General features: G+C 53.3%; 1 protein-coding gene across 1 annotated transcript in view; it reads right to left on the bottom strand.

The window, feature by feature from the left end:
- Positions 1 to 4,460: 4,460 nt before the first annotated feature.
- Positions 4,461 to 16,962, bottom strand: part of Pmepa1 (prostate transmembrane protein, androgen induced 1) — a 51,944-nt gene continuing 39,442 nt past the window's right edge. Inside the window, exons 2-4 of the mRNA XM_085696947.2 lie at positions 12,300 to 12,454; positions 6,163 to 6,213; positions 4,461 to 5,903 (exon numbers count right to left, since the gene is read on the bottom strand). Of these exons, the coding sequence (XP_085553073.1) occupies positions 5,382 to 5,903; positions 6,163 to 6,213; positions 12,300 to 12,454 (728 nt within the window). The 3' untranslated portion in view covers positions 4,461 to 5,381. The remainder of the gene's footprint in view (positions 5,904 to 6,162; positions 6,214 to 12,299; positions 12,455 to 16,962) is intronic.

Here is a 16,962-nt window from a genome sequence, read left to right as displayed (position 1 = left end):
GTGTGACACCTGGGGTTGGAAGGCCAGGCACCCATCCAGCCTTTCAGAGAAGCCATTTCCCAGGGAGTCATACAAGGCTAGAGAAGGCCTCTTCCTCGTGAGCTGGGAATCGGAAAGGGTGGCCTAGCTTGACTGGAGGGATAGCCATCTGCAGGATGTGGGCCAGAGGACAGGGAAGGTGGCCACTGGTCAGCCGTCGTGTCTGAGGAAAGCTTTATTCCTTTCCTCACCGCTGATCAATGTGTTTCAGAATCTCTTTTCCACATTTCCCATACCCAGGCAACTGCCCCGGGCACGATTCAAACCTGACTTTGAATTTTATAGCTGCAACACTGTGTTTTACTTATTTTTATTTTTTGTGTTGTTTTGAGATGAGGTCTCTCTCTCTTCTGGCTTCAGATTTGCAGCAAATCTTCCGCCTCAGCCTTCAGAGCATAGGGATCACAGGGATACACAGCTGGATGTCTCTGAGTACGTGTGTGTGTGTGTGTGTGTGTGTGTGTGTGTGTGTACAGAATATCAGGTGTCTTCTAGAATTCTCCACTTGATTTTTGAGACATGATCTGTCACGGACCGCAAAGCCCACTAATTTGGTCAGACTAGCTGACCAGCAAGCCCCAGGATCTCCAGATTTTGCCAGTCCCAAACACTGGAGCGCTGGAGCTGCAGGTGTGAGTTGCCACACCTGGCTTTTATGTGGGTTCTGGGGATTTGAACTCAGGTCCTTATGCTTGTATGGCAGGCACTTTACTACTGAGTCATCTCCAGGCCCCAGATAGACTGTTTAAAAAAATATTTTATTTTACAGATTATCTGCTCACAAAAAATTCACTTCGTCAAAGGTGGCCATGGTCTCCTCGCCAAGTACCACTCCTGGGAATGCTTACTGGGTGAGACTATTTCACTATAAATTCTCTTCAACTATAGCAAAGTATCATGAAATTTTCATGACAACTAAATGGAACGGTTTATGAATTTGACATGATGCTCGTGTTTCCAGACGGTTAATTAAACATTTACTGTGTTTTTTTTTTCCTCTCCATAGTTTGAGGCCCAAACTCCTCCCTCTCTTTCTCTATTACCGGTGGGTGCCGTAGGCTTGGGGGCACTCAATCCTAAGTCACTAAGTTGGGCACCTACTAGGTACACAACCAGCACTGGCTGTCCTCGGCTGGACTAGCTCCTGGCTCTGCCTTAGTGTTTGTGGCTCTCTGTGAGTGATCCAGAGGCTGAAGGGGCACCTGGTTATGATAGGGTGGCTGACCTGGGGACATTGGGGCGCCATGAGCAGTGGCGGACCAAGTGCTTTAGGTTCCTCCCAGATTCTCTATGAGGAAACTTGCACTGAAGGTGGGCGGCCTCGTGCCCTGGTCCAGCAGTTCTCAAAGAACTGAGACGTTCACACAAGCTTAGGTAGCCCTGAGCAGAGTTCAAACGACAGCCACTCCTGGGGCTTCCACCTCCATATTGACTGACTGATGGCTTTAAAAACCCGGGGCCTTAAAGAGGGTGCCACATAAAAGTAAACCATTTCTGTACTGGGTACTGTATGTGTGGGGGTGACAAAATCCCCTTGCAGTTTTTAGGGGTTCTGTGTGCCCTGCCCCAGCATCCAAGAGCCTTGTGTTGAGCCTAGCAGTCAGAGGTGGGGTACCCATGTGCTACTAGGACTTTGGGGCACTGAGGGCCAGAAGGGCTCTGTGTCAAGCGCTCCTGGGAGCCGCTTACCCTACAGGCCACACTGACATCAGCCTGAGGTTGGGCTTCACCTGCTAACAGCTGCTCTTCCCCGCCACTGGCGTCAGGGGCAACACTAGACCTCTCCCACACAGCCTGCGTCTCAGGCTTTGAGACCTTACCTGAGCTTTTCTCAGGTAGTAAGTGGTCATTTCCCAGGACAGTAGAAATGTTAATTTTTGGACAACTCTTTCAACCCCACCAGTCACCCCCCCCCTTTTACTGGAGCCATTTGTGGGAGCAAGGGTTTCTTCTGCTACCGCCCCCCGCAGCACCACCAGATCTGAAATAGAGACTGAACAAACTGTTAAGGGTCCCCAGCAGCTACTGTGGCCGTCTTCACTCCACATATCCTGGGCTTTGCAGAGGATGGGAGTGGGCGCGGAGAGCTACACGGCCAAACCAAAAATAAATAGATAAATAAATAAAATTAAAAAAGGGAGAAAATTTACTCTCCAAAGAATTGTAAAATTTATTTCGTATTGTGGCTTTTCAGAACGCCATCATTGGCACCAGAGATTACAGATACATAAAGAACAGCTTCTTCAGGCCTGGGTACAGTCTCCTGCAGTGGTGTGCTTGAGGCATGGAGGAGAAATCCCAGGTGTTGACCAGGAACAGAAGGGTGGGTGGGGTGGGGACAGCTGCATTCCAAAGCCAAACAGTAGTGCAGCAGGACAACAGGACAACGTGCCGGGGGAGGGCTGTCAGGGGACATAGGTGGTGTGGCCCACCACACTCTCGTGCAGTGGCATTTCCGGTTCTGAAGTCCAGAGCACAGATAACATTCTCTCACCGTTGCAATAGTCTACAGTTCTGGAAACTGAGGCGCACATGGAAGTCTGTCACGCAGGTCACAGCAAGGACCAACAGAGAAGGGGTCTGGCTTCTGCCCGGCCCTAATTCCTGCTACATGTTGGGTATGGGGTCATGTCTTAACTTTTTGCTGAAACAACAGAGTTCTGTAAAAGCTCCTTTTGTAGCAGGCAAAGTCATGCTGACCAAAGTCCTGCAAAGCTACCCCACAGACCCGGGCCCTGCGAAGCTGTCACACAGGCGTGAGCACTGCCAAGCCATCCTGCAGTCCTGGGCTCTGCAGGGCCAAGGATGGCTGCTCTGGAGCAAACACTTGACATGGGAACCTGGGACAGAAGGAGTTAGAGTTGTCACTTTCTCAGAACCCCTTCTCCTAAGCCACCAGCTCCGTCTCTAACCAGCCACTTCCCAGGACCTGCCTAACTTACCATGGAAGTCCAGCACCTAGAGGAGAGTTCCCAGAGCCCAGGGTCCCACAGACAGCAGCCTGCATGTTAGCTCAGGACACAACGTGTCCTGACTTTGACAAGCCCCTTCCCCTTCAAGCTCCTACAACCCACATCCAAGGGACCCCACTGCTATCAGAGAACCTGCCCCTAGGCCAGATTGGTCCAGCAAGCTTCCCCAACAACCTATACAAAGAAGCACGAACAGTCAGTTTTGCCCCAGGGGACAGTGGGCACATTTTAGCCAAAGCCACATACACAAAGGACGTTCACTTGTCTAGATTTCCCACCTGGACGGAACCACATGCAATATTCCACAAGAAGGCTGGAGGGCCAAGCAGGGCACATCCATGGTGCAGAAGGGACGGGAATGATGGGGACAATTAAGGTCCAGCAGTAGCCCTTGGTGAACTGGCCCTGTGAATGAGACACTGGACAGGAGCGCCCCCACCCTGAGCCCAGAAGGAGGGCACTTCCTCCATAAGGCATCAGACATTATGCAGGGAAACACGGGGACACCTTGGGGAACAGCAAACTCTGGTATCTCTATGTGACATTTCAAAGAATCCTCTTTGAGAGAGGAGCCAATTTTAGGTCAACCCCTCCTGGAGAAGCTGCTCTCAACACTGACAGACATGGGGATTTTCTGTCAGGCAGGTCTGCAGAGTTCCGGGCTCAGGCGGGTACCCTATACTTAAAAAAATGTGTATAAACAGGCATGGTGGTCTGAACTCCAAAAGATTTTCAAGTAATAAAAAGTGCTGTATCTAAGTTATCGGCCCTCATCTCTTGTTCACACCTCTGTGGATGGGAAGGGGTGGTGGGGTCACCCCATGAACTGCAGAGACTCTTGAGGCATGCCTCTGCCCTTGCTGAACCCCAGGGGACCTCACTACACACACCCCATTTTCTCTCGTATTCACGTAGGACCGGACAGCTATTCTTATTGCACCTCATGCACGAATTAAGCTCTGGGAAATGAGACCCCAACCCCACTTAGAAGTGGCAGAGCAGACAAACGCTCCCCTCAGAAACAACCGTTTCCGGGTAGAAGGGAATGGCGCCAGTGAGAGAAGGCAAGGCATTCTAGAGCCTGAGGGATGGGCTGGTGTTGGTGGTGGTCTTTCCTAACCCCTTTGGGCTTCCTGGGGGGACGTGGGCGACTGTCCCTCCCCATCTTGGGTTGACTATTAATTGGCTTCTTGAAGTGAGAAATCAATAAGGTGGAAATAGATTGTCTGAGGTCAAGCAGCTAACACCCTGGGCCTTTCCTACACACCGGCCTTGGAACGCTGGTGCCCAAGCCCCTTCGGCAGGAAGTTAGCCGCTGGATTCCCCTACCCCCACCACCACCCGGTACAAAATGCACGAAGTAGTTCTGGTCTTGGGGCACACCTTACCCCTTCCACTGAACCTTCACAGTTTTTATGTTATAAGAGGAGGAAGAAAAAAAAACTAAGATTCCTTCAGTAACAGTTTATTTTCATATTGGGGAAGGCATCTGAAATCAGGTGCCTCTGTGGGGGCAGTCCTGACTCAGCTGTAACCCAGAGGGACGATGTGGGCCCCCCTTCGGCAGGAATGTGTAACTGCTCACAGCCAATCTGGACAGAAGCATTGCAGGCGCAGGACTCTGGGAAGCCTGCCTTTCTTGCACAGGGGGCCCCTCTGAGACCCGGAGGGGAACCTCCACTGGCTCTGTTCAGACCGAACTCAACATTTCTCCTTCAAGTCTCAACACACTCTAGAAGTTTCCATCAAACAAGCACTGATATATTATATTAAAAAATAGTGCAAAATCTCAACATTTATATAAATAGCTCTAAACCCCTGCTTTGTAGGTTTTTTTTTTCTTTACAAGGTAATACACACTTTCGGAGTTGGCACTCAAAAAAATTGCCATTTTTTTCTCTTCTAGTTCAGAAAACAACTTTTTTTTTAATAGGCCTTTTCTAGTACAAAAATACTCCTGCTCTCCCACATACAGTGTCTCTTATTTTATAGATATTTATATATATAATATTGCAGATCTTAAACAAAGGTTTTGTGCAAATATGTCTTTAAAGTTAAGTGAAACCATCATAAACAAAAAGAAATTAAGCATTCACGCACGGAGCTCAACTAAGAACAATGAGAAGGGCTAGTGGAGGATTTTCTCTTTTGCCTTCAAGACACGGCTCGACAAAGAAACGTGGTAATTTTGTTTTTTGCAAGCTTTCTGAGCTTCTGCATTCAGACCACACAAAACATGTAAATATTTATACACATAGAGGAGAGCTGGCGCATGCCACAAGGCCTGTGTGTCCCCTGCCTTCCTCTCTCTTCTCTCTTAAGTGCAGAGTGTTTTTGCCATTTCGCCTACAGGTGCCCCGGCTCCCACTCTTAGAGGGGGTGACCTTTTTGTTTTTCCTTCTCCTTGTTCTCCAGGGGGGCAATGTGAGGGTGATGGAGCCGGGTTCCCTCTAGCAGGGAGGGCGGCCCGTGACTCTGCTGGTGCTGGAAGGAGGACCCTGGGTAGTGACCGATGACCTCACTGTAGGTGGGGGGCGGCCCCTCCATGCGCCCACCACTGCCGTAGCAGGTAGCGCTGATGCCCGAGTTACTGCTGGGGGGGCAAGGGCCTCCCAGCATGGTGCTGTCCATAAGGTCGCTGTCGAAGATGGTCCGGTTGGGAGGTGCACGCACAGACTCTCGGTTCAGCTCCAGCTGTTGCTCAGGGTCCCGGAGCTGGAGGGTGCAGGGGCCCTGGTAGGGTGGGGGCTCCTCCCCATCAGACAGTGAGATGGTAGGTGGCAGAGCAATCTCCTGCTGCAGGTAGGGGTAGGTGGGCTGGAAACGGCTCCGCTGGACGAAGGGGGGCACAGCCAGGCGGTCAGTGGGTCGAGGAGGGGCATAGACTTGCGGCTGGAAGAGGGAGAGTAAGATCAGGGAGGGAGGCAGACTCAGATTGGATCCCCAGATTCAGAGACTAGGGGCTGTCCCAGGTAAACCCCTGGAAGCCCCTAAAAACAGGGTCAGCTGTAGATGCTGCTGGGGACCCCCCTGGAATCAGGGAGTGTGTGTGTGTGTGTGTGTGTGTGTGTGTGTGTGTGTGATCCTGGACAAGGGCCCAGCCTCTGAGAGCAAGGGGTACCACAGGAGGGAAGGTGGGGCTTGGTCTTACCTCTGACATTCCAGCTGACACCGTACTCTCTGAGGGCCAGAGGCATCCTTCCTGTAGAGTGGGAAAGCGTACAGGGTCAACAGTGGACAGAGCCGTTGACACAAGGTTCCACCCATCCTAGATGCAAACTTTTCATCCTGAAGTCTTGGGCTCACCCGCTTCTCATCCTCTACCCTCCCTACATCTGTGAGGGCAGGGACAAGTCCACCACGGCCTTCTTGGCTTCTCCCACAGCTCCTGCTGCTGCCTGTCAGACTTTCCAAAGCACACACACGATCTTTGAGGTGGCACCCGCTCTCAAAGCCTGCAGGGAGCTTTCTCTGGGCATTAGAGCAAATCTGTAATTGGCTTAGAAGGAAACCCAGCACGGCCTTCCTGCCTGCCTTCTCTTCCAGAACTGCTTGATCCCTACATGATCTTGCCCAAAATGTTTAGGTTCAGCACCTGAACATGTGGATACATACATTTGGCTGGAGAGGTGAGTGTGACAATCACCTGACCCTCAGGGTACAACAGAAAGTGACAGGTGCCACCACTACCCCTCCCCAACTCACAGAAACCAGGTAAGGCATGTCTCAGCATGCTAAGCACATGCTACATGGCCTTTAGATTGTCCACTCCACTGTGGGACTGGTTTCCTGTTGATGTTCAGTGCCCAGGTCTCTGTAGAGCAGGGCTTCTCAACCTGTGGGTCGCAACCCTTTAGGGGGCCACACATTAGACAGCCTACAAATTAGATATTAACATTATGATTCATTCAAAATTACAGTTATGAAGTAGCAATGAAAATAATTTTATGGTTGAGGTCACCACAACACATTAGGAACTGTGTTAAAGGGCCACAGCATTAGGAAGGTTGAGAACCACTGGTCTCGGGTCTCGAACATCTTTATCGATCAACAGACACGGAGTCATTTGTGTGATGACTGTCACTCACGAAGCTCATGTCCTCTGCTGTGGGACATGAGGGAACTGAGCTGCCCTGAGTGTACCTCACTCAGGTTTAACTGTAACTTGCAGCCTGAAGAAAGGACACCTTAATTTCGACTTCACTGAGATAATACACTCGAACACTCAAGGACTACAATCTTGTCAAATACCGGCGACATCCCATCATCACAAACCTGGTGGCGAACACACTCCTCTGTCACTCTAACACTGCTCTGGGCAGCTACTTCCTAGAGTTTGGCGAAGAAGTCTCTCCCTCTAGCTGCAGAGGCTCGCAGTTTATCCAGTGGCCACTAGGCGGGTCCTGGGACCGCACCTGAAGGTCTCTTTCCTATAGAGAATGGCCCTGGCTGCCTTTAAGTTGTACAAGCCAGACCCACAGGAGTCCCTCTCCTCCCAGCTCCCCCCTGCTGCCCTCACCCCACCCACTAGAGCCTCCCTCAGCGCTCCCTCCCACAAGCAGCCCCCCAGTTCACTTGATGGGTATCTCTGCGCTCTGGATGGTGAAGGCCTGAGCCTGCCTCCCAGGCCTGTCTTGCAGATAAAGTCAGGCACACACTTAGGAAGATGGGAGCTGAGATTCTGACAAGTCTCAGAGGCTGCACCCCCAGGGTCCTGCCTCTGCTCTGTCTCTGCCTGCCCCCAACACAAGAGCCTACTCCTTCCTACCCACATCCTCCCCCAAATCTACTGAGATTCTTTTGCGTTTCCTGCAGCTTTCGGGCTGAGCAGTCAGCCCCAGCCACCCCCTGCACGCCAGCAAACCATAGCCCTCACGCGTGTTGCCTTGCCTACAGCATGTGCGATGCATACCTCCCATACCTTCGATCCCAGCTGCCCTGGCTAATTTTTACTGTCAGTCTGGCATGACCTAGAGTCACCCAGAAGAAGAAATCTCGACTGAAAAACTGCCGGAATCAGATTGGCTGATTGCCAGCCGGTGAGATACTGTCTTGTCGGATGACTGAGGAGGAGGGCCCAGCCCACTGTGGGTGACACCACCCTTGGGCACACTAGCCTGAGCTACAGAAGAAAACTAGCTGAGCATGCGCTGGAGAGCGAGGCCGCAAGCAATGCCCCTCCTTGGTTTCTGCTTCGGGTTCCTGCCTGAGTTCCTGTCTGACTTCCCTGAGTGATTGAACTGTGACCTGGAAGTGAAAACTGAAGTAGCCCCCTTCCTCATCTAAAGTTGCCTTGGGTCGCAATGTTTCATCACGGCAACAGAAAAGAAGACCCGAACACTGACCCTTTCTCTTCCTGCACCTTCCCTGCCCACCGTGGCCTGTCTACACGTCTTGCTTTCTCTGCAAAGCAAAGCTGCAGTCTTGCCGGGAGGGGCTACCCTATCCCCCATGCGAGCATCTAGTGTGGTTCACAGCTCATGCTTACGTTACAACCACCAACCACCACTTCGTGCTCCCTAACCCTAGGGCTTCAGGCAGCCACTGCCGGGAGGAAGAGGACAGTCCCAGCCAGCAATGACGATGGTCCTTCCTTGCTCCTGACACTGGCTAGGGTGTGGGCTGCTGTTCTGCGATTACTTCTCAATTGGACTGCCCCTGTCCACCACAGCTTCTCCATAGCCTCTCCTAGGACCTCCGCAGAGCAGGAGTCTGCCCGCCATTTCCGCAAAGGGTCAGAATATCATTTCTGTATGCATGAACTCTCAAAGAGTAACTAAAAACACTGTACCAGAAAAAATAAACTCGGAACAGTTTCTGCTTTGTTAAACCCTAAGAACTCGCAGACACTAACAGGCAGGGTTGTGTGCCAATAAAACTTTACTCACAAATCCAGGCAGACAGTCCTTGGGCCAGGCCAGCTGGTGAGGCCCGATGATGCCTACCTGAGTCCAACTCCAGATTGAGAGCTACTACCTGCCCAGAAAGTCCCTTCAGGCTACCTCTAGGCGGGGATCTGATGTTCCCCTCAGCTCCACAGTGACAACCATTCCCTCCTTGTGGGCAAGTAATTACCATCAAATTCTGCGAAGCAAACCTCTGGCAGGTGGAAAGCTGGGACCCACCCTGACGTGGGCTGAGAAAGACCTGAATCTCTGTTCCCACTCTGGCTGACCCCTGCATTTGGTCTTACTATAGTTTTGCCTTTGGCCCCAGAACACAAACTCTTGGCAGGCTGGGCTCCATGGGGAACAGGAGACCTAGGTCAAGGGTTGATGAGAAGATAAAGCCCGGTTTCATCCTAGGCCCCAGCTGAGCTCCTGGTCTGAGGTTAACCTCATTCACAAACCACGCTCCCCAGGGGAGCCTCCGCTGAGGAGGTGATACCTACAGCCGGGTCCAATGCAACAGGCACAGGCTGTGAGGAGTGGACAGGAAGTCAAAGTAGGGACCGGGTGTCTCAGTGGACACCTGAAGGACGGCTGGTGGGTGCTTACGAGTGGGCGTGTGCTTCTCCCCTGCACCTGACCCTCACGCTGATAGAAACACTAGAGAGCGACTTGGTCAGTGTGGCAGAGCAAGGGCAGGAAGCAGCTGAGGCCTTCAGCCAGGCAGGTCTGGGTCCTGCTGTTCTGCGTCTAGGGAGAGGTGGCCTGCACATAGGCGAGTGTACTGAGTTGTAGGAGGGACCCCCAACTCCAAAGTCACTGTGAAAAGTAGCCATTGCCAGAGACACCCAAGGGGCAAGGCCAGGACGGGCGGGTGAGCCCAGTGTGACACATGAAGCCCAGACAGACAATTATACCTAGGTCTCTCTGGGAGGTCACAAGGCCTGGAGACACCTCAGACTCATTATGTCTGAAAGAGGGAGTCCCAGGGGAACATCACCTTCTGCTCCAGGCCTCCCCTGGGCTCCCTGTTTATGCAGCCAGGTGGCACTGGGGACGAAGTGAAGGAGACGCTCTCCCTGTGGCCCAGTGACCTGGGGGGGGGGGCAATGTCTTGTCTGTCTCAGCAGCTGACCTCAGGTGTCCATGCAGAACAAGCTCCTCTCCCTCTGCCATCTGCTCCCAGTACCCCTCTGTTGTCCATTTCATGCTCTTGGCTAACCACACCCCACAATGGGCTGTGGGGTAGTCACATGACGCTGCCGTAAAAGCTGTCTGGCCTTAGGCAAGTGCTCCACTTCTCTTGAGCCCTAGTTTCTCCTCTGTGAGGGAGTCAGCCCTGGACTTCACTCATGGCTGGTACTACTTGCCAGGCAGATGGCAGAGCCTGTTGCTAGGTGACAGAGATAACAAATGAGCCAGGTGAGCCACGGCAGGGCAGGCAGGATGCCTATACAGCAGGTGCTGTTTTTGCCCTCAGGATGTCTCAGGCCTCTCAGTCAGGAGCTGTCTCTGTCACAGCGCTTGTCCCACGAACTGGTGACGCACTGAAACTGGGCCTGACGTAAGCGGAGATGCCCAAACCTGCCAGCGACGGCCCTGCTGTCTCGGGCGATGGCCAGTTCTGTCTTGGCTTAGCCCTTAGACTCTAGTTACCTCTGCCAGCCTGGGACATCCCCCAAAACTGGGGCACTCTGCCCAGCATGGCTCATCTTGTCCCATCCTCCCAGCACCTGCTGAGCCATCCTGGAGATAGCATATGCATGCTAACTCCCTCCTGCCACTGCCTGCCTGCCCAGAGAGCAGCTCCCTATCCTGCCTGCACTGTGAACCACAAAGGGGCCATGCCTCCCTTCCCCTCACTGTCACTGATGGAGAACACCTGAGGGGCAAGTGTCACCCACAGGAGACGACCAACTCTGGCAGGGGCTCGAGTCCAGTGGGATGCGCTGGGTCCCAGGAAGTCCCTGATGCTCACAGTACTAATGCATCAGTACTAGTGCATAAGCTTGTGCGGCCAGGTCCCCTCAGGTACACTATGACTGTTCTCAATACTGCAGAGGGTGGCTCTAGGATCCCCAGAAGTAGCAAGACCAGTTTTGCTCAAGCGCTTCACGAGTGTGCATGTGTGTGTGTGTACACTTGCTTGCATCTAGACCAAGTAGCCCCTCTGGGTACATGAAGTTACTCTAGTGACTGACTACCCCTGGTAGGATGTAAATAAATGACCTGCAACTAGTTACCCAGTGTCACTCAGGCTAACAAGGGGCCCGGCACACATGGGGGTGTTTGCTTCTTGGGCTCTGAGGATGGCTGAGCTCCAAGACCCTGGACTCTGACCCCAAGGCTAGCTGTACCTCTCAGGAGTGCCATGTCTCCAGCTACAAGACTGGATCAGAGCTGCTCCCTTGCAGCTCTCACCCACAGCGCCCCCCAAAGCCGGAAGTCCCTTATGTGCCGTCCCTGCCTGGGTATGATCTTCTGCCATCCACAGCCCTGGGATGGTCCTGGCTACCTCCTGTGCCAGGGGAGCTTGGGCACACAGGGAACCCTCAGCAGAGAGCTGGCGGGTGAGGAGGTGTCACGTGGATGAGGTAGCCTTCCAGCCAGAGAAGCCTGGTTTACTGTGCCAAGCTTGAATTACCCAGGGTGCCTTTCCTGGCTCATCACACCTGAGGAGCCAGATGAGACTCAGGGCCCCAGGAGAGGCCTCTCGGGTGTCCAGTTGCTTCCATGGCCTCCCAAGGCACTTGGACTCCATGGCACAGTACTGGTGGCTGGCATGTTGACGGAAGGACAGGACTGCCACCTCCTTCTATCTAGGTCACAGCCACAAGACTGGGGGCATCCTTCCCACACCTCTGTCCTGGTGGGCACCCAGTCAAGCACCAGCTGTCCCTCTGCTCTGTCTTCATCTGGCTTCTCAATGGCCTTGGGAGGCCTGACCTGTCCCTATACACCCTAGCTGTGTCCCCTTCGCTGTCTCCCATCTGTCTGCTCCCCACAGCCCTGTCTATAACCATGGACGTTAAGATGCCTTGCAAAGCGGAGCTCCTCAGGGATGCTCTGGGGAGCCCACAGAGTTATACCTGACGCTTCCTGCTACCTCTGGGGACACAGCAGAAGCCTCTCGACTGCCGCAGTCCCCAGGGACCGCTGGGCACTCAGGCTCAGGCACAGCTTCACATCTGCCGCGAAGGTGCACATCCCTTCAGCCCAGACTTTCGGTCACCCTTGGGCCCCAGAGCCTGACGTCGAGCTGGATCCACCTAGCAGTTCCTGTTCTGTGACGGGAGGAGGCCAGGGGTTCCTGAGCCACCCAAGCAGGGTACGGTGGTTGTTTAGTCAAGAGTGCTCAATGCAGCTCAATACCCAGGCTGCAGCCCCCACAGTCACTTACTGAGGACAGTCCGTCGTCTCTCCTCCTGGCCTGGCTGTGCCGGCTGATGAAGGAACGGGCCGAGAGCTTGTAGTGGTTCAGCAGGCATGTGATCACCACCACCATCACCATCATCACCACCACGATGACCACGATCTGCACGAACTCCAGCTCCGCTGTGGGGCAGAGAGATACAGCAGACTTTAGGACCGCACGGCCTCCAAAGGCGCCCATCGAGAACCCAGTTCAGAGACCCTGTCCAGAGAGTGGCCTGGCAGCGACCACGGACATGCATGAAGACACAGTCTCAGTCCTCGGAGATGCCAGGCACGGTCTGGCTCTCAGAAGGGAACTTGTGTTTTAGATCCTCGTAGCCAGGGGATCCTTGATGTGAGGAAGAGGAGGCTCATGAGGGCCAAGGGAATACTGAGTAAAATGTGAACATTGTGTATTGCAAGGGCAATACAGGGCATGCACACACACACAAGGTCAGTCCAATGTAGGGCTCTCCTGCATACTACAGAGCACACACACACACACACACACACACGCACACGCACACACACACAAGGTCAGTCCAGTGCAGGGCTCTCCAGTATGCTAGCAACACTGACATACCAGCAAGCAATGTTTCAACCTTCCTACCCACAAAACAACAGGCCGATGCTCTTATACACCTCAGCCCTCCCTGCCACCAACAGTCCAAAACGCCTGCGTGTCCCAAAATACACAGACTCCTACATGCCGCAACTCCCCCCAACTCCCAATCCTCCTACACCCCCCCACAGCCCAATATTCCAACCCTTCAACATTTCTCCATTTCCCAAACAACAGCCCAGTGTTTCTATGTCAGCACTCTCCCATACTAACACCCAAGCCCTCCAAACACCCCAAAATAAGTCTTATACCCCAAGGTTCTTCATCTCAACTTTCCAACCCTTCTATGCTCTCCCAAACAACAGCCTAGGGTATGTGCATCCTTACACCCCAACACCCCGTGATGGGGTGACATCTCAAACACCCCAGCCCTCCTATACCCCTTAAAACAGCCCACCACTCATGCCCACGCATCTACACAGCCCACCATGCCCACGCATCTACATAGCTCAACATTCCCACATGCACCCCCAACAGCACACCGCAATACTCTGACACTCCAGCAAATACCTCAGTAAGCCAATGGGCCAACCCTGCTTCACACCTCAAAGACACCCCAGGAAACACAAGACAATTCACACACAATACACAACCACACAGATAACCCGTAAGCACACACATCACACAGCCACACAAACGATACCCCATAGTCACACCCACCACACAGGGTCATGGTTAGAGACTCCTAGTGAAGGCCTCAGGCACAGCTCTGATATTTAGGTCCTCATTCGTTTTCCTTCCTGTTTTCGGATTTGGTTTATCTCTCTCCAAAAAGAGGAAAAGCCCTCAGGTACTGGAAAGGGAAGAAGCTTTTTTGACACTGTTTAAGTGGGTGGTTCTGCTGAGTCTAGTGGCCGAGACTCGGCAGCTGGCCGCAGCTGGTGCCAGCAGAGCGCCCCCCACCCCGCCCAGCAACAGGCAGGATGCCAGGAGCACTGCAGGGCACTGGATTTGGCAGACCACAGTCAACCCTAATGGCCTTGCTGGAGGTGAGGGCACAGTGATGAGCCTCCCACCTCCCTCCCCCCCAACGCAAAAGACGGAAGGTACCCCAAGGCAACAAGTTCATTTGCAAGGGTAACTCAGTTCTGTGCTGACCAGAGACAGGAACTGAGGAGGTGAAAGCCACCATATGCCCAAACCTCAAACCCTAGCAGGGTTAACCCTCTCCCATGGCTTCCTCATTACCCTGATCAGGAGAGCAAATAGCACACTCAAGGTGGGCACTTTACTGTGAATGGATAGATGCTCACAGGCTCTCTCAGTCTCCCACTGTCCCAGGCTATCCCCTCAGTCCCAGACAGTTCCCAGAACACCTGTTCCCCACACCGTACAGCTGCTCACCAGACCCTCAGGCCCGCCACACCACGGTCACTGTGTGTGCTACGACAATCATCCAGGCAGGACCCACTCCACTACTGACAGTGTGAAGCTGAGGCTGGCCTTCCCCTGATGTTAAGCCTTTTCTCAGGCCCCATGGAAGGGCAGGACCTTAAGCTGAAACACAGAGCCATGACGGAGAAGATCACAATTCCAAGTGGCCACAGCTGGGACTCCAACCCAAGCTGGTTCAGCTAGAGCTTCTGAACTAGGCACATTCTCACCTCACCCTGGAGGAGCCAGGTGGGGGTACGGCGGAGAGGGTGGACTACAAGGGTTCTGTTGGGGTTCATCCATTCCTCAAATAGAGACCCCTTCTAGTGATCCCTACAGAGCCCGAATATGGCCATGGTAAAAGAGACCAGGTCACTGCAGGAGAGGCGGGGCCAGGGCTGAGCAGCTAGGCCTGAATGTGCTGGGCACTCAGGTCTGGCTGAACCCAGGATAAAGCCGTGCATTCAAGGGACACAGGGCCTGCTTTGTGCAACACCCACACTCCCCCAAAAGGCCCTCAACCCCTCCCCCTCAACTCTGTGCACTCCTCACCCTGGCCTGAGACACCCCTTCTGGCTGTCTCTGGGGCTTCTGCCCACATCAGGCCAAAAGGGAGCAGAGTCTGGAGATGTAGGCAGCCTTTGTTCCTGTCCTCTGGCAGCCTGAGGAACTGGACAGGCTACTACACTCCTCCTGGGGTGGTCTGGGGTCCTGGGAAGACTGGTGGGACAGGAGCTGAGGCAGCAGGGCTGGCAGAAGCTGACAGGATGTGGAGACAATGAACAAGGCCCCTGCAGAACCAGCTGGGTTTGACAAATCTGGGTTCCTGTGTTCAGAAAGTGGGAGAATTGCTCCCCAAAGTGAGGGGGCCCTCTGTGCACACACATGTGACCACCTGGTTCCACAACTACCGACTTTAAGCAAGACCCAGACCCAGAAAACTCACATAAGCCAGGAGGAAGAAACATGAATCCAAAACAAGAATCCAAGTCCATGGGGAAGTCTATAGCAAGGGCTTGTGTTAGATGTGGCTGGCCACTGGGCAGGACAGGAAAAGCCCTCAGCACGGCAGGGTGCCCGACACCCTCCGAAGCGAAGTAGGGTGTTGGTTTAGGAAGAGAGAAGAGTCCTGATACTCAGGACACAGGCAGACACAACTGGGGAGAGGACAGCTTCCTCAGCAATTCACAAGGACCCGGTATAACCGGAAGCATCCCTGGCAAGGCCAGACAGACAAGCAAAACCACAACGTCCGGAACACAAAAGTGCAGTGCTGAGAACGCACTCTCTAGATTAAAAGTGAAGTAAAACCAGGCATGGTCGCTCACGTTGAGAGGTCGCTCCAGTACTTGAGAGGGTGAGGCAGGAGGATTGACACCAGGTCAAGAGCAGCCTCGTCTACACTATGAGCTCCAGGCCTGCCTGGTGCACAGGCTTAGCAATAAATAAGAAAAGGAAACCAATGACATCCTAGCACGGCTATCAAACTTTTAGGCCAGAGTGGAAAGGGAATCATTCTGTGTGGAAGAAGGAAGACCTCCACAGCTGGTCCCTGATGCTGATAAGGCTAGCCTTGGCTACAGGAGAACCTGCCTCAAAAGGAGACAAACCAGGCATAGTGGTACATCCTTTTAATCCCAGCATGGGCCAGAGCTTGCTTATGTGCCAAGGAAGCTGCACGTCAGCTACGGCTGGTTAAGGTAAAGGTGGCATCCTTTCTGATAACATTTTTGTGCCTACTCTAGACGGCTAGATGGCAGACTATATGTACGATATGGAGAAGGAACTGGGTTTGAATTCCAGCCTACAGCTCCTTCCCAATGCGAACTGGGGGTGGGGAGCAAATGGGCCCAACCACCTGGTCTCAAGGTGGATGCGCTGCCCCCAGCCTTCCAGTTGAGAGTGGAGCACCATGGGGGTTGGGCAGATCCCTCTGGCTCCTGCTAGCCTTGGTAGGTTTTTCTAGACCAGATGCTCTCCGCAAGCCTGTCCCTGCAAGCGTCTACCTCAGGGGAGGGCAGCAGCCTCCTTCCTAGTTAACCAGCAGCCGGCCCTGTCTGGCCTCCAGGCCGCACACACGGAGGAATTAGGAATTGGCACCGTCTGAAATTTATGAAAATCTAATCTCCGCCTAGTGGAGACCCGGCGGGCGGCCTCATTGTCATTCCGAGGAGCCCCAGTCGTTGGGGTTCCGGCCACTCCATCAACATCCCTCCCCCACTGCCTGTTGTATTTGAATATGAACTGGCTCTCCCATGTCCTTGAATTCAAGTAAAATCAGACCAAACGTCAAAGGAATAGCTTTGCCATCTCTCCGGAGCCGTTTCAAACCCCCCCCCCACCCGCCCCAAAGGTGCGCTTATTTCTTAGTGTAAGAACTTTTTGTGACTTTTTTTTTTTTAATTGCTTTTCCTCTGAAAGATTGGGGAGTGGGCATCAGGTTGTATTGCATTTTCTGGTTGTCAGGACAGACTGCCAGGCTCTGCCAGGTACCTAGCTCTGGCCAAGTGATCTTGGCAAGGCGACACCCCCCAAACCCCTGCGATTTCAATCACTGCCACATGGAGAGCAAAAGGAAAAGACACATCTGGAGGGTTAGGAGGGCCTTTCATTCTTGGTAGCCCTTTTGGCTGTTGTTTTGTTTTTCTCCCTT

This window comes from Myodes glareolus, chromosome 10, assembly GCF_982192425.1.
Source record: "Myodes glareolus chromosome 10, mMyoGla1.1, whole genome shotgun sequence".
Taxonomy (NCBI): Eukaryota; Metazoa; Chordata; class Mammalia; order Rodentia; family Cricetidae; genus Myodes; species Myodes glareolus.
The sequence above is the reverse complement of the archived record's forward strand: the minus strand, read 5'-3'. Positions and strand labels throughout refer to the sequence as shown.